We start from the raw sequence: 18,546 nt of genomic DNA on the forward strand, positions 1-18,546 counted from the left end.
GAAGCGCCTATTTATTGACAGTTGTAATTTTTCTTTTCTGTGTAATGTAAAGTTAGCTAATGTTTGAGTGATTGGAATTTAGGGTGCAAATCCTCATATTAACGGGCTTGGTTGCTTTATCTTTATTTTATCAGATGTGATTTTGTGGCACTTAGGCCTTATTCAGAAGTCCATTTTTCATGTACTAGTTGGATCTATGGCTTATGGGACTGTTCACATGTCTGTATTTTTGCTGACTGCGTATCCGTAAAAAAATCATGTATGCATAAAAATGGACAACACTCGGACCAATGTTATTCAATGGGGCGGTGTAGATTAACGATTTTTTTTCGCTGCGTGTAAAAAAAATTGCAGCATGTCTTAGTTACTTGTGTACATCTGATAATGCTCTCCCACTCAAGTCTATGGGTAAGTTAAAAAAAATCGGACCGCCATACGGAGCCAGAATAGAGCATCCGATTTGTACGGATACATTGCAATTCTGTAACAAAGGAAACTGTAAATGGTCCTGTAAATGATTAATAACTGCTGTAAAAAACTGATTGTATACAGACTGCACACGGATTGTATACTGATTTCAAGTGAGAAAATAATTGTCCTAGTTTTTTGGCTGAAACTCTGAACGATTTTTTTTTCACACTCGTGTGAATGTATCGAAGTGTCGCCACTCAATTTTCAGATACAGTTTGTGCTTAATGTAATTGTATTCTTTCAAGTAGTAGTGCTTAGTTTTCATTTTTGTTTAGGCTTTATCTGAGGACAATTAGTCTCTAAGCGTAGCATTTTCCTATACAACCGTACCATGAAAATGTGGCTACCTGCTTGTTTTTGAAACCTGAGAATGCAAAGGACTGAGCATTTTATTTTATGATACTGATGGAGGCATATGTATTTCCGAGTTCAGAGGGGGGTGTCAAAAGATTCAAAGTTCTTACAACAGGTAAATAAATGAAAGTCTTTTTCATCTCACCTGTCCACTTTTTGCATGGCTGCCATCCCAGGAAAATCTAACAAGTGGTGCAAAAATCCAGCACCAAGAGGTTACACTCCAACGAACTTTATTCCAGAATCTTCATATAACTTTTGACTAAGGGGCATATTTGGCCCTGAAATACGTAAACCGGTGTCTGGGACCTCTGCAATTTCTGCCATTTTTTCTATTGTCGGTTGCCTATGCTTTTATATGAAGATTTTGGAATAAAGTTCGTTGGAGTGTAACCTCTTGGTGCTGAATTTTTTTCACTACGTTCTTACAACAGTTGTTTGTGGTCACTGAGACTGTCATTGCTTAAGGTCTCGTAGCACAACTATTTCACCTGAGCAGTTTTCTTTCTATTTTTAATATAGGCAGTAGAGATGGGCGAGCCTGAACAGTAAAGTTCGACGTCCGTACCAGGAAGTTCGTGTTACTGTTTGGGTTTGGCTTGCTGAACACCGGTGTTTGTTGTGTTGTCATGTGCATGGCAGCGTGGTAAACACCGCTTCTGATCGGCGGTGAAATCGTCCCCGCCAGTCAGAGATTCGCGGTTCCCATGTTGTCAAAAGACAGCGGGAGTGCGCAGCTGTGATCAGAGTTATAAACTTTACCTGAAATCTCATCTCCCGAGATCTTGGTGTCACGATCTCCATCTGCACATGGGCCACCTCCCCGGCGGCCATTTTCCCAAAGTCCACCGCACAGGAAACCCCGGAACTGCATGGGCTCTGGCCTTTAACAAAATGTCGGCAGAGCCCCCCGCAGCGCCGGACACACCCGTAGTGCCAGACACCTGCAGCGGCGCACTGCACATCGGACACCCCCCTCCTCCCAGCCTGCAGCATCGCTCCACTCCTGCCTCCTCCAGCAGCGACCCTGAGACCCCGCTTCGCCACAGCCACCACCCCCGGTAAGCAATAAGACGCATGGATTACAAGACGTACCACCATTTTATTAAAAAAAACATTTTTTTTTCCTATTTTTCTCCTCAAAATTTGGGGTGCGTCTTATAATCCGGAGCGTCTTATAATTCGAAAAATACGGAAAAATAATTAAAAAAACACCGTGGGGACCACTCTATTCTTAATAACTAGCCTTGCTGAATCTGACATCTGAGAGTTGCGGCCTCTAGCTATGAGTTTTGTCTGGATGGTCAGCAAAAATAAGGGGAACCCACGCCGTTCGGCTTATGATTACTCAGACTTGAGAGATGTCACTTGTCTGCCGCACAGATAACGTCACACCAGGCCAGCGGCTCAAACGCCGTGTCGTGGAAGCTCAGGAAATGTGCGCAGCTTGCGTCCACATTCAGTGATCACTGACCTGGACCGGGTTTGCACAAAGCGTTCCAATCACCACTAATATCTAATTTTTTATGTACCTTCATTGAGTTATAACGGGTGGCAGCATACTATATTATTCTGACCATCAGAGAACAAAGTTAACATGATGGAAAATAATTTGGCCAAATGTCATTGAAGTCAACAAAAATGAAGTTCTCTTGTGTTTATTTTTCCTTGCATGCAATTCTTCCGTTACAGCACCCCTCTATGTGCTGCTTTGGAGGTAGATGTGGCCCCTTTACCTCTTGGATCCCTGTTCGGCTGCATAGGTTGCACCAATAGTCTATCTGCCCCTGAATTACACACTATTGTGATTTGATTTTTCAGTGGAGAATAGATCTATTATGGATAATATAGCTATTTTCATTTAAGCTCATAACCTAAAATGATCTTGCAAGCTTTTAAAATATAGATCTCACAATTATTACCATTTTAGAGGTATAATTAATTTATATAATCATCATTAATTTGCAAAACTGCATATATCATATTATGAGACGTTAATTTTGAAATGTATTCTCCGGAATATAAATTTTATCTGCGTGATTAATAAATATTTGATAATGTTTACTGAACAAATGCAGTCAGTGTCTAGCTGTCTTGTATCTTAAGTTTGTACATGTACCTGCTGACATCAAAGGCCGGTTTAGTAGTCCAGGCATCCACGGAAGCAGTGTAATTAACTTGAACTGAATATTTTTATTTGTAATGGAAGATCTGACAGGTGTATGCTTTCTCCTGATATAAAATTCTGTTGCAACTATTAAAACATTCTTATAAACTCTCTCCGGTTATTCAGGAATTGGCTATTCGTAGGAATTGGCCTCAGTGAGAAATGGCTACTGATATGTTCAAAGGGTCGATCAGTAGGAAGCCCAGCAAGTTGCAACTCAGAACTTAATCAATACTATGCAGTGTGTGTGTACAAATATGTTTTGTCTACATATACCCATGAGCTATTCTTGTTCTGTAAAGTTTTCTTTTTTTTTTTAAAGTATCTTTTTCTGTTCATCCGTACCTGGGAAAATTGGGGGCCACCCTACAAAGTTTCCATGTCTTCGTATGTCACTAACCTTTGCCTTGACAAAATTGTCACGTTTTTTATGGCCCATGTGACCTCATCCTAACCAGAAATTTAAAGCATCAACTATCATCTTCTATCTCCGTAATGGAAAAATCTGTTTTGGTTGACTGATTTTAAAGATTTTACTGTAAATTGAGAGTTAAAGAACAATCTAGGAGAAAGAAGCAGATTTCTCTGATCTTAAAGATACCCTCCTCCCATGAAAGTGTTTATCTTAATATATTGCAGTCATCATATTGCATTACACTGTGTACTTACAATTGCTCATTTTGCCTTTCTACCAAGTTAATTCTTGTGTCTCCATTATGACATCATATGATTAAAACTGGCTGAATACTTCTAATCTAGGTAGAAACATGAGGTCACTTTTCCCTGTATGAGTTATGAGTCACTGCAAAAGTCCCTGGCAGGCGGGAGGAGGAGCGGGGCAGCTGCGTCAGGAGTTGAAGAGCGGAATGATTTCTGCAGGGAAAAGAGACTTCCTGTTTCTACATAAAGCAGAGGAAAAAGATGAATTAGCTGGGTCGAAAGGCAAAATGAGCAATTGTAATTTCACAGTGTTGCATGCTATGATGATTGTAATATATTGGGAGGTACAAACTTTGATGGCAGTGCTTCTTTAGAAAAAGATAAAACATGTCTACTTTTGATCAGACTCGACAATGGGCCCGAATTTTTATAAACTGGCATTTTTTACGCCAGTTTTGATGAGAAGATATGCAGGAGTAAGGTGCTCCTAATTCATGTAGAGGCTTACACCTCTCCACAAATCGTGAATAGACGAGCGGCGGTCACCCCACCTCTGTCCCAAACCAGGTCTGCCCACTTTGTCAGAGTTGGGCAAGAATGGCATGAGAATGCCAAAAGACAACAAAATTTTACCACAAAAATTTTTACACCAAAATTATCCGACTTTTCACAGCTTTTTTTTCCAGAATACTGGTGTAAAAGTGAATGATGAATCTCCCCCTCTGGGTTCCTAAAAAATTTAGGCAGCATATGGATACCATCATAAGTGCATCCTAGTGATAATTGTTTTTCACGGTTTGATAGAAGACAACTTTTATCAGTTTATTTATTTTATAAAAACTGATAAAACACTGACCCATCTCTGAAAATCTGAAACACTAGTGAAAATCCGTCAGTATTTCCCATTTAAAAAGATTGCCTACTTTCATTTAAATGGAAGTAAACTTTGTTTTTTTATATGTAATTTTGTCCAATTCCGAAAACTATGAAACTTAGCAAAAAAAATGCTTGTAAGTGCTTTCCGCAGTCTAATTGACTGCCTTCAGCTGCTTTGATATCAGAACGACCTGATGATGATGGAAGTAATAGGGTGGTCAGCTCAGCACCTGTGTCTCACTAACTCTGGGGTAAGCCTTTTGGAGGAGATTGTTCTGATAAGTACAACACTCAGAGGAGACTGTATCTACCCCTTTCACTGCCAGCATCAGTACTCCACATACGTACGTTGTAATATTAGTGCAGATGAAGGAAGGCAAATAGCTTTATGAAAAGCAGAGGTTTGGAAACCACTTACATACCTTTTTTTTTACAGGCATGAATGTAAATCCCTTAATAAAGGGATTTGCATATCTTCATAACTTTTCATGCTTTACAAAATTGTTTAAAAGAAAAAAAAAAAACCCAGATATTCATCTGTGTGTAAATTGTAAATTGTAATTTGACAACCGCATCAAATTACAACATGTTGCGTTCGATGTGGGTCGCCGCATTGTCAAAACAAAGCATGCGGAGGCATACGCATACATTCGCACGTCCTGTGTACCCAATGTTAAATATAGGTACGCAAGCCGCATGCAGACGTAGGCGGAGCTGACCGGAGGATTTGTGGCAGTGGGCGGAGCTTCACGGAGGAAGTCCGCAGCTCGGCCATCTGCAAAGTGAACCTAGCCTGACTGAGTCTTTAGGTCTCCTTCGGACTTTTTTTTTTTGTCGTGGTTGAAAAAATACGAACGCATTTACATAATTTTGATTTCCATCATATTTTTATCAGTGTTTGATAGGATGCTATCAGTGTGCTTCCTTAGCCAACATTCACGCAAACGTAGTTTTATACATCGTTGTTGGTGATCTGCAATACAGACACATAATCAAAAAGGATGCATCGGTATTTGATCAATTGTTACATCTGTATTTACATTCTTTTAATCTGATGCCATATGGACACAATCTGGCACCCTATTTTTTTTTATAGATCCATTGAAAATATTAAAGGGAATCTGTCATAAGGTTTTTGATACCCCATCTGAAAGCATCATGATGTAGGGGCAGAGACTGAAATTATAGCGATGTATCACTTAATTTACCGGGTGCTACAGTTTTGATTAAAAACTGTTTTTACCTCCTGCAGATCTAGCAGCTCTCTGAATGCTGAGCTCTGTATAACCCCGCCCACACCACTGATTGGTAGTTCTCTGTGTGCACAGAAAGCTGCCAATTAGTTGGGGTGAGGGAGCGTGGCTAAACTACCTGGCAGCAGGCCAAGTAGTTCTCCAGTAATAATCTCCTACAGATAAAGTAGTCTGAAACCCCTCTGGGAGTCAGTGCTGACTTTAAGTATTACATATCATCACAAATATACAATACTCTGCAAAAGTTTCAGACAGGTATAGAAAAAATGCTGCAGAGTAATAGTGATTTAAAGCACCACTCCTCGTTTTATTTCAACTTTGGTGTGATGCCACTAATGTAAGTTCCCTTTTTGTTTGCCGCAAATCTAATTCTTGGGGGAATGCTCAGCAAAGCCGAATTTCAAAAAATCCCCTCATCTCTAATGTTAAAACTAAATATTGATGTGATTTAGACTTCTCTTTTGATCACTTAGTTTATTTTTGCCGATTAACCCTTCTATTTTTTTTTTTTAACATTCTTACCTTTCAGCACGTTGGTATCATACTCAAAGATTGAACAAGGATTCAGTGTTTTTACTTATTTTAATTCCTCTATGGAAGTTTTAATGAATAACTTTTTCAAAACTTGAGAGCCCCTTTTCCGTTCTTTTTTTCCACCTCTTCCCCTTTCCCTCCCCGCTAACTGCTAAATTGTTCTGAGATTTGCATGGTTAGGCTGTGTTCACATGTCCAGTAATGATCCATTAGGAAAAAAGTTATGGTGACACCGCTTTTTAGTCCGTTATTCACTAACTGATCTCTGCAGGATTCGTTATTTTAACATTGGAGCCAATGGTTTTTTTTACTCTCTTAAATTTTTACTTAAATTGATTTTTTTTTTCCATCAGAGCTAGTCTTTCTACATTAAAATTACAATAAAATTCTGATTTATTGCAGAACTTCCCCACAAGTGAAAATCTTCAGTTAAGCCTGTTTCTTTGCGTACCTTGCTGCAAATCACCAGCAAATCAAGAATTAAGCCGGTTTCTTTGCGTACCTTGCTGCAAATCACCTGCAAATCAAGAATTAAGCCGGTTTCTTTGCGTACCTTGCTGCAAATCACCTGCAAGTGAAGGATAATGTACAGTATATTAAAACAAAAAACACAATCTCCACTAGTGATTACTCTCTTCCTATTGGGTTTCCTAGTCGGTCTTTGTGCATATCTCCTGTGGTGATGTTTTTTTTCCTACTGACTTGGGCGTGATATGACATGAAGTGACCGTAGCACACTTTTTGTCCACGTTCTTATGTCCCTTCATCAATAAGCGGTGTGACACTTAGCAAGGGTGAATGTCCTAATATTCGCCATTAAAACTGTACTGCTGATTGGAACGTTGCTTTGTACCTTCAATGTGCACCATGGTTGCTATGGGCACGTTTGCTTCTGATGGATATTACTAATACAGGATACCAGCAGGGCCAGCGTTTCTATCACTTAGGCAGTCTTTTTTTCCTATATGATGCTACAACGAATTAGAGGCTGTAGCCCTCACATAGGACGAAACGTCACCACAGTAGGGATGCAAAGAGACCGGCATGGAAGCCGGGAAAGGAGAAGAGGCATCACCAATGGAGATGAGTATTTTTTTTTTAATGACCCGCCTAGTCCACAGCGAATTTGACAACAATATGTACGATGTGGAGTGACCCTGTCACTGCAGACTCCCGTGTGGATATTTGTTGCGGAAAGCAATGTGTGAACAAGTATGTAAGTATAGGCCGTTGATTTTTTATTTTTTTATTTCATTTTTTCATAGTAGTTATGTGATAGTCACTTCTATCCATAAACACTTACCGTACTTGCACACAATTATAGCTCATCCCGCAAAGATATTTTTTTCGGCAGTTTTGAAGTAAATTCCTGCTGCTCATTGATTTTAGCAGAAAGCTACTTCTCTACAACCTAATAAATAAGTCATAATAAAAATAATTAGGTAAAATTGTAATAATAAGTCAGTTACCCAGACAATAATTTAACAAACTGCTGCGCAGCATGAGGTCCGAATGTGAGCCCATCACGGTTGTGCTTTCCTGCTAGGGGCATAATACATAGATTCTCTCTGGCTTCTGGGCTATATTGTGAATCTATCCAGTAGTTTAGTTTCTGTGTTTCTGCTATAAGCCTCATCTACATATAGCGGGATCGCAGCCTATGCGTATGAGCTGCTGCCACACAACAGGGTAATTATACAGAAGTTTACCTGCCCACTTTGCCGAGGTTCTGCTTTGTTTCGTTAATGAAATGCAGAGCATTTTTTTTTTTTTTGGGATGCAATTATTCAAAATGTTATTACCCATACTGAACACTCAATGACTTAAGGTGGATTAATTAAACTGTAGCTGGTTTGCCATCTGGGTGCAACATATTTCGCTGCTTTTCTATAAGGAAGATTTTTCATTGAATAAAGTGTTTTTGAGAGGGTGGTTGCCAGGTTGTGTTCTCTAAAAGATAAATGTTAGACCCAGCTTCAATTAATGCCATAATAACGGCAATAAAAGGCGGCTGCCGGTGGATGTTTTTTCACCTGCTCGCAGTTTGCACAAAAGGGGCTAATACATTATTTGGGAGACGATGTTACGGCTTTTTTTTTTTCTTCTGCAGAAGCACAGACAAGTACATTTAAGTTCAATACGCTCGATTCACATAACAGTAGAGAGTAAAAAAAAAAGAACCGAGATGACAGGCATAAACCTAATCTGATTTTTATGGCTCAAGCGGATTCATTAAATTAGAGCGCTCGTGTTCATTAATGAACCGGTGCCATATGTTTTAACTACCCTGGTCAATAGCTGATAACGAAAAGCTCTTGTTCCAAAAGACAGAATTAAAATTGGAAAAAAAAAAAAAATAATAGAGAGGGAAAAACAGCTGGATAAAAAAATTCCCTGTTTTGGACTTGTATCAGAGGAGTTGCTTTGATTTCAGTAAACTACAACCGAGGCAATATGGCTCACAATTTGTGACCCCAAAGGTAGTCATACATTACTGGAAGCCAGCCTACTGCGCCTCACATTACACAGATGTGAAGGCCTGATTATAGCGGCTTCATAATTAACAGTGATCCGATTTGTTTTGTGGCATAAATGGTGCATGTGTAGAACATTAGCCATGGCACTCTCATTCAAATTCAACTCGAGGGCTCAGCGGCAGGCGGGTCACGAGCTTCAGGGAGTTGAAGCACAAGCTCCTCCATATGTTCTTGCTGCATCTTACTATGGCTACGAGTGCAAGTTAAGTTCCCTAAAGAACCTAATCGTGTTCTGTAATTACAGCGTGGCTTTCTGCTGGCTAGAAATGAGGGAAAAGCTAAAACACTCCCTCATCAGATAATTTGTAAATTACTTTACATGGCGGATGCCTAACTCAGTTGGTTTTCAACTGCTGAAATTATAAATAATTGTAACAGATGTGGCAATATGGCTGGTCTCCAATAAACGAGGCCCTTGGTAATTTGGCCGACCCTTTGACAGGCCAATTTAATAAAATGTGAACAAAATCTTCTTTCTAATAATTTATCATCCTTTTTCCCCACTGAATAAACTTAATTACCCTAGCAGTTAACAAGGTCACACCCAGATGCCAAACTCTGCTACAGTTTTGATAATGCAATCAGGAATTGAGAGGTGATGACAGTGTTGTTGTTTTTTCATTACCTGGCTCCATATAAACACAGGTGGCGTAGCTTCCTTGTCAGTTTTTAATAATTACCGGCTATTATGGAATGCATAGTTAGCAGATTGAAAACCACACTTTAGAGTATTTGTCTGAGTATGATGGAGATTTTTCTGTATGGGGAGGATGATCCCTGGAATACGGCTCCAGCGCTCGGTGTCTACTCGACAGCTCCTAGGTAGCTCGTAGGTGACATCAGGAATATTCTTTAACTGCGATCCTGACATTTTCATGACCCATTGTGATTTAACCTTTGTTTAAAGCTTTCTATACCCGTTTAAAGTGACATGTTTGAAGACGCAGCATGGAACACTGCAAGGTTAAAGGTTGATGTCCTCTAATGGGAGGTGACATCATACTGCTGTGTATTATTGCGATGTCTGCAAACTTATCTATATATGTGCCCTTTTGTGAAGATTTTTTCCCCAACCCCCCCCCCCACCTCCTTGATTTTCTTTCATTTTTTTTTCTCGTTTATGAAGATTTTATTTTAGGAGACCGGTCATCAGTATATTACAACCCTAATTAATGGTATGGGAGAAATTAGCCTTTAATTATTATCAAATCCATATTGTGCTTGTAGAATTTTATTTTGACTTCTTAGAGAAAGTTTTACTACCAGTGTTTGGGCAGTCACTGCGATTCCAGTTCTCCTGGCTGTCTCCCTATTTACGCGCTGACTGCCATTCTCCGATCTCCAATGGATGGGTCACTCTTGTCTCGGTGACCTGCTCCTCCACCTGAGAATTTGTGCAGGTGTCCTAATTACCATATGGTTATCTCAGAGGGAGCAATACATGAGCAGATCAATAGGCCGGCTCTCACAATGTCCTCAGGAATGTACTGCACATGCGCCAAGGCAGTGATGTCACCTAAGCAAAATTTCAGGTGGCGGAGGTATGTCACTAATAAGAGTGGTGACCTGTTCGTCAGAGGCCAACTGCGAGCGAGGAAAAGAGAGAGAGGCATTAGAGCTGGTAGTGCAGTGCCCTCCCCCTGCACTTGAAACTAAAACTTCAAAGATGGATTTCTCTAAGACATCAAAATATAACTTTTCAAGCAATCTATTAATTTAGTCAGGATTAAAGGCTCTTTACTTGCATGTCATTAGATAGGGTAGCAATACCATGATGACAGGTTAGCTTTAATATAACTCAAGTGCCTTCTACTAAAGAGGTGGAAGGTAAAGATAAAAGATCAAGCAAAAATATAAAAAAAATTGTATATCAATTTTATATGGACCCACTTATTTTGTTATTGTTTTGTAGGTTTGGGTTGGCATGCCAACTCAAATAGTATTGTTTTTTTCTTCTTTATATTCGCTTTAGTGAACCGGCCACTCACCTAACACACTCATTTTTATTTACTTTTATAAGCAATCATTAAAGGGAAGGAGTATCTGCAGGATTGTGCATAGTAACCTACACACAGTGTCAGGTTGGCGCCGTTATACTGGTTAAAATGATACCTTGGTTGATGAAATCCGTCTTGTGGTTGTTGTTTAATCATTATTTTCAGTTTTAAGTTATTGATATTCTTGTGCTTCGGGTGGCCTGTGGGGGTCTTCATGTAGTGCTCTGCCTACATATTTATCTGTATGGCTTATGACAGGTCACTGATCCTTCAGTGACCTGCCCCCTATTTTACACACTGAATGTAACGTTTTTTTTTTTCTTATAACTTACATTCAGCAGGTTGGCGGCGGCGGCGGTGGTGCCTGTGCGGGTAGCATGATCGCCTGTATAATGTCCATGTAATTATTTTATTTGGTGATCTGCATGTATTTGGAAAAAAAATTATCTCTCAAAAAATTGCGCTGGCCGCGCCTGTGCAGTAGCATCTATCGGATTGCCGATAGATGCCACTGTGCAAGCGCCACCGGTGCCATCTTGGTGGAGACAATTTTTTTCCTCTAGCAAAATGGCGCCGGCAACGCCTGCGCTGTAGTTTTTATCGGATCATTTTGAGAATTTCATTTCTAAATACATGTATATCACCAAAATATATAAAAACGAGTGTGTGTGTGTATGTATGCATGTGTGTATCAATCCCCGCTCCTCATCATGATGTCATCATGGTTGCCATGGTGACAATGATGTCATAATAGGTTGCAATAGTGACGGTTATGTCATAATGGTTGCCATGGTGACAATGATGTCATAATGGGTATATGGGCAAGGGACTATGGGATGGAGGATGTGTGATGGGTATATGGCCACTGGACTATGGGATGGCGCATATGTATGATTGATATATGGGCACAGGACTATGGGATGGAGGATATGTATGATGGGTATATGGGCATGGGACTATGGGATGGAGGATATGTATGATGGGTATATGGGCAAGGGACTATGGGATGGAGGATGTGTGATGGGTATATGGCCACTGGACTATGGGATGGCGCATATGTATGATTGATATATGGGCACAGGACTATGGGATGGAGGATATGTATGATGGGTATATGGGCACGGGACTATGGGATGGAGGATATGTATGATGGGTATATGGGCAAGGGACTATGGGATGGAGGATGTGTGATGGGTATATGGCCACTGGACTATGGGATGGCGCATATGTATGATTGATATATGGGCACAGGACGATGGGATGGAGGATATGTATGATGGGTATATGGGCACGGGACTATGGGATGGAGGATATGTATGATGGGTATATTTGCACAGGACTATGGGATGGCGAATATGTATGATAGGTATATGGGTACGGGACTATGGCATGGAGGATAATCATTATAATTTGTTATAACTAACCACAGTTACTATGCCCGGGCAACGCCGGGCTCCTCAGCTAGTCAACAAATAAAATAATTACATGGATATTATAGATGCGAACATGCTACAACGCAGGCTCCATTAGTGGCACATGCCTGCTGAATGTGAATTTTTTTTTTTCAAAACATATATTCAGTATCTAAAATAGGGGGCACGTATTTTGCAAAACATACGATTCTGTGCTTAAAAGTTGCAAAAAAGGTTGAAGATAAAACTGCATGCAACATTTTAATGACTTTGGCACAAAAATACAGTAGTGAATGAGTCCATAAAAAATCAAAAGTGACATTAAAAAAAAACAAAAAACTGCACATTGTGAATTATCATGGCCTTTGCGTTTGTTTTTATGGACTGCCTTAATTAACGGGGTTTTCCACTTTCAGCAAATTGGATTCCAAATTCTTTCAGGCATGTAAAATTAAAAGAGACAGATGGTACTTGCCTTCCACCTTACCAGCAAGGACTCTCTGCTGCTCTGTGCTTTTGCTGCAGCTGTGAAATCGCGCATCACCTCTGCAGCCGATCATTGATATGTTGATGGAACACTGCAGAGCTCAGCTATTGACTGCAGCATTGATGCATATTGTTGATGTGACCAGAACAGTGGTGGAGTTCTTGAGCTATAGAGGTTGAGTATCATCTTGCTTTAATAGTTTACAGGCCTAAAAGCATTTGGGATCTGGTATGTTTAGGCTAAGTTCACACCACGCATTTTTTTAATGCGTTTTTAATGCAGATTTTCAGCTGCTTTTTACAGTACCAGCAAAGTCTTTGAGATTTCTGAAATCTCATGGAAACAGCTTGGTTTTTCACCCATTGAAATGAATGGGTGCTAAAAAAAAACGCACCAAAAAGTATCAGGTTTTGCTACGTTTTTTGTGCCCAAACCTGAATCCATAGAATTGGACTTTTTTTTCAACACTAAACTTTATCAGCATGCACAAGAGACAAACTTAGTATGCAAAAACAGCACAAAAACGCAGAAAAAAAAACGCAAGAAAAATCAAGGGAAACATGCTTTTTTTTCCTGTAGCTTCTTTCCTGCCAAGAGATCCGGTTTTCCTGCTGAATAAAACGCTGAAGAAATGCCTTGTGTGAACTTACCGTTAAAGTGGAAAACCCATTTAAGTTTTGATACAGATAACCAGTGCTTACATGCTAACAGCTATACTTTGAACTACTCCTGTTTAATTTTTCTTTTGAAGGCGTGTATAGTGGGTACGGAAAGTATTCAGACCCATTTACATTTTTCACTCATTGTTTCATTGCAGCCATTTGGTAAATTCAAAAAAGTTAATTTTTTTCTCATTAATGTACACTCTGCACCCCATCTTGACTGACAAAAAACAGAAATGTAGAAATTTTTGCAAATTTATTAAAAAAGAAAAACTGAAATATCACATTGTCATAAATATTCAGACCCTTGGCTCAATATTGAGTAGAAGCACCTTTTTGAGCTAGTATTGCCTAGTATAGCCATAAGCATTCTTGGGAATTATGCAACAAGTTTTTCACACGTGGATTCGGGGATCCTCTGCCATTCTTCCTTGCAGATCCTCTCCAGTTCCATCAGGTTAGATTGTGAACGTTGGTGGACAGCCATTTTCAGGTCTCTCCAGAGATGCTCAATTGGGTTTAGGTCTGGGCTGGGCCAGTCAAGAATGGTCACAGAGTTGTTCTGAAGCCACTCCTTTGTTATTTTAGCTGTGTGCTTAGAGGTCATTGTCTTGTTGGAAGGTGAACCTTCGGCCAAGTCTGAGGTCCAGAGCACTCTGGAAGAGGTTTTCATCCAGGATATCTCTGAATTTGGCCGCATTCATGTTTCCTTCAATTGCAACCAGTCGTCCTGTCCCTGCAGCTAAAAAGCACCCCCATAGCATGACGCTGTCACCACCATGTTTCACTGTTGGGATTGTATTGAGCAGGTGATGAGCAGTGCCTTATCTCTATACTAGCTCAAAAGGGTGCTTCTACTCAATACTGAGCAAAGGGTCTGAATATTTATGACCATGTGATATTTCAGTTTTTCATTTTTAATAAATTTGCAAAAATGATTACATTTCTGGGTTTTTTCAGTCAAGAGGGGGTGCAGAGTATACATTAGTGAGAAAAAAAATGAACTTTTTTGAATTTACCAAATTGCTGCAATGAAACAAAGAGTGAAACATTTAAAGAGGTCTGAATACTTGTCCGTACCCACTTTATGCATTTCTTTAGACTTTTTTTTTTGCACTTTCACAAACTAATCATTGTCCCAAAGTTGCATTAAAGGGAATCTGTCAGTAAGATCAACCCTTCTAAGCTGTCTATATGAGCATGTACAGTAGGTCATAGAAAGTTGAATAAGCACACCTTGATATCTACAATTTGATTTGATATCCTATTACAGAGAAATCCACATTTTTCATAATGTGTAAATGAGCTGTTAAGATTTATGGGAAGGCCATAGTTATCCCTGAGAATTTGCCTCTAGAGCTTATTTTAAATGAAAGGTGGGGTTTCTAATGTGAGACATGTAATGACTGACAGTCTGCTCTCATGACCTGCTTGTTTCACACTGGTAGCGCACACTTTCATGCAAAATAAGCTTTGGAGACAGATTCCCATGGAGATCTTCATAATAACTAACTTGTTTCGGCAGCACTGACAGATTATAAAGTATAACAATGCAATCAGACTGCAGAAAGTAAAAGTGCGCCCCAAAAGTCAGAATAGAAATAAAAAATGTCAAGATTCCGAAAATGATACCAATATTGGAATAGAATAAAAGCTTCAACTCATTCCTCAATCCACAAAAAAAGTAGGTTCCCACCCAGGTCTGTCATCTGTTAACGGAAATATAGAGTCTTGCACGTTACTGGTAGCACAAAGGCTCTGGAAAAGCAAAATGGCCCTCTCCCCCCCAAAAAAAAAGAAATTCAACAAATTCTGTGCTCCCAAATCCAAATGCTCCCCTTCTGAGCACAGAAGTGTGCTTAAACTGCAGTTATTGTCCGCATGTTTGGCATTTCTGTAGCAATCAGAGCCTGCCTAATTTACAGGTGCTTGAGCTGGGCACAATGTTCTTGCACTATAACAGCAGTTGGCAATTTTTACTCAGCAGCATCCACTGCTGCTTGTTTCCTGAAAATACCCATGGAGTCAAAGTCATCACTACACCTGTAGATATATTCCCAAAAGGGTATAATTTCCAGGGGCTCTCCAAACGCAACTTGGCATCAGCTAATTATTCCATCAAATTTTGGTTTCAAAAACTCAAATGGCGCTCCTTACCTTCCAAGCCCTGCTGTGCACCCAAACAGTAGTTTTCTCCCGCATATGGAGAAATTGCTCAACAAATTTTGGAGTCCGTTTTTTCCTTTTACCCTGGCAAAAAAAAAAAAAATTTGTTCATATTTTTTCTTTGCACATTCCAAAATTTCCTGCACAGCACCTGAACGCTTAATAAACCTCTTCATTGTGGTTTTGAGCACCTTGAGGCATGCAGTGTTTACAGTGGTGTCAATTTTGGGTATTTTCTGTCATATAGACCCCTCAAAGTCACTTCAAATGTGATGTTGTTTCTTAAAAAAAAAAAAAAAAAATGGTTTTGTAAATTTTGTTGGAAAAATTAGAAATCGTTGGTCAACTTTTAACCCTTATAACTTCCTAAGAAAAGAAAATTAAGTTTCAAAAATTGTGCTGATGTAAAGTAGATATGTGGGAAATGTTATTTATTAACTATTTTGTGTGCGGTAACGCTCTGATTTAAGAGCATATAAAGTAAATTTGAAAATTGCAAAATTTTCAAAATTTTCACCAAATTTCCATTTTTTTTCACAAATAAACTTAAGTTATATCAAAGAATTTTTACCATTACCATGAAGTACAACATGTCATGAGAAAACATTCTCGGAATCAGTGGGATCCGTTTAAGGGTTCCAGAATTATTGCCTCATAAAGGGACAGTGGTCAGAATTGTAAAATTTGGCTTGGCCATTAACGTGCAAATAGCCTTGGGATTAAAAGGGGTTAAAGGATATTTATGATTGTAAATGGCAAGATATTACTTTTTCTACTTTATTGAAATAGATGTTTAATTACCAGGTTTACCTTAGGCTTGCATCCTAACTTCATATTGGTCTCATTAATTCTGACAAATTTATGAACACCGTTTCATGTAATGTGGACATTAGCAGCAGCGGAGGTGTGGTTTATTGAATTCTTAAGGTGATGTAAAATTCTAAATTTCAAATTGGCTGTGAACAAACATGTGCAAAATAAAGTTACTTTGTAAGAGCTAATTGATATATTTCTATTTAAATTAATTTCATTTTTTTTTCAACTTGATTTCAAAGTTTCACATGTCAACATTGTGTTGGATAGCAGAAGAGCAAAATGTGCAGCAAACTCCTGCATCTAAAGGGTTAAAAATCTAGGCTGCTAAGTAATGTTATTCCTGAAAAATTGGAGAATATAATTGTGATCAGACGTTTTGTTCATTTCCAGAGAGTAGAGAGTAAATACTACAAAGTGTAAGGTCAAATTCTGGTACATAGTGGGCAGCACTTCTGGAAATATAGTTCATCATTTTTAGACTGAGCAAACATCTATTGAGCGTATACTTCTAGCGAATAGTGGTTGGGAAATAATGGCCTTTTACAGAAATGCGTGTTGTTCTATTAATCATCCCATATAATTTCCTTTTTTTAATTATGATTTTAATTACTGCAGGACTTGGAACATCCATCCCTTGTGGAACTGGAACTCATAATAGCTTCACAGAAATCAGAAATAAAATTTCTACAGGACAAACTTAAAGCAGCGGATCTCAAGTTAACACAAGTAAATAATTGTAGAAGGGATGCACTTGAGAGCAGCATCCTGAGGGCTGGGAGAACACATGAGGTAAGAAGTCTTTTATTGTCTGGTGCATTTGTGTCAATTCGAGGTTATTCGAATCAAAAAGCTTTTCCCACTAGGATTTCAGGAACTAACTTTTTTTTTTAATAAGTCTGCCTTATAATTTTTGCAACTGCTTGGAAGAATGATTAAACCATTTGCCAAAGGCTTGTTATGTTTTGTTACATGGGATGATTATAACATTTACAATGAACATTCTCTGAAGCTGCCTCTTGCTGTCTGCACTCTCTGCCGTCAGTGTTCTCTCTTTCATCCTATATTCGTTTCTTCACTGCATTGAGTTTTTTTCAGTTATTTTTATACTTATTGGTGACCAATCAAGTTTATACTGAAACCCAAATGACATGTAGGAATAGTGAGGAAATGCACAAAGTATGGCGTTAATTTAGTACATTATATTGACTGCATTCATCTTCGAGAATAGAGGTCAGCTGCTAAGTCACGAAGTCCACAAGTCTCCCGAAGATGTTCTGTTTCTTCTGACACCAGCAGATGCTTTAAGTCCACTTTATGGATGGGACTTGTTTTTACCGTACATCCAACAGACTATCTATCAGATTGAGATCTGAGAATTAAGACACTTTTTTTTTCTTACCCAAGTAAATAACATACACATTTGCCAATTGTCGGCATTTTATTGGTAGACAGATGTCAGCATGAGCCCCTGTGACTAATCTGCAGCATAGCAGCACTATATGTTGAGAGCTAAAGTACAGAAACCACAAAATTCTAATCCAGTGTTTATCAACGCCAGTCCTCAAGACTAGAGTTGAGCGAATATGTTCGGAATCGGTTGCCTAATCTGAATTTGCCATATTCGTGACATATTGGTACCCTATTCGTGCTGAATTTGTGTTTGATGATCGGTTCCAAACATATTCGGTAATTTCTACTCCCATTGACTCCACTGACATTCAATTGTGTTTGGCGAATACTTCTAAAACAATATTTGCCGCAGATCGTAATCGGAACCAAGTTTTGAAAAATTTGCTCAACTGTACTAAAGACCCACCAAAAGGTCATGTTTTCAAGATTTCCTTAGTATTGCATAGGTGGTGGAATTAATGCTTCAGAAGGTGATGAAATGATCACCTGTGCAATACTTAGGATATCCTGAAAACTTGACCTGTTGGTGGGTTTTGAGGACTGGCATTGAGAAACACTGTTCTAATCGCTGGCAGTGAAAACGATGGGTTATGACAATTAAAGTTATTTCTAAGGTTTCGGTCCATCTGGACTTTGGTCATGGCCTGGTGCAATGTAGAATAGTGTGCTAGATGATAGCACTGTCCTGTCAACCATTGACTTGAATATTGTTCTACATTACACTAGGCTATGACCAAGGTTCAT

The 18,546-nt window shown here is 39.1% G+C and overlaps 1 protein-coding gene across 4 annotated transcripts in view; it reads left to right on the forward strand.

Annotated features, from left to right (window-relative positions):
- The window catches only part of CNTLN (centlein), a 494,856-nt gene that overhangs the window by 157,745 nt on the left and 318,565 nt on the right, over positions 1-18,546 (forward strand). For all 4 annotated transcript variants that reach the window (XM_073552475.1, XM_073552478.1, XM_073552476.1 and 1 more), the window contains exon 10: positions 17,008-17,181. In XM_073552475.1, coding sequence (XP_073408576.1) covers positions 17,008-17,181 — 174 coding nt within the window. The remainder of the gene's footprint in view (positions 1-17,007; positions 17,182-18,546) is intronic.

This window comes from Dendrobates tinctorius, unplaced genomic scaffold (genome assembly GCF_039654945.1).
Source record: "Dendrobates tinctorius isolate UK_male_01 unplaced genomic scaffold, ASM3965494v1 ptg000191l, whole genome shotgun sequence".
NCBI classification, from domain to species: domain Eukaryota; kingdom Metazoa; phylum Chordata; class Amphibia; order Anura; family Dendrobatidae; genus Dendrobates; species Dendrobates tinctorius.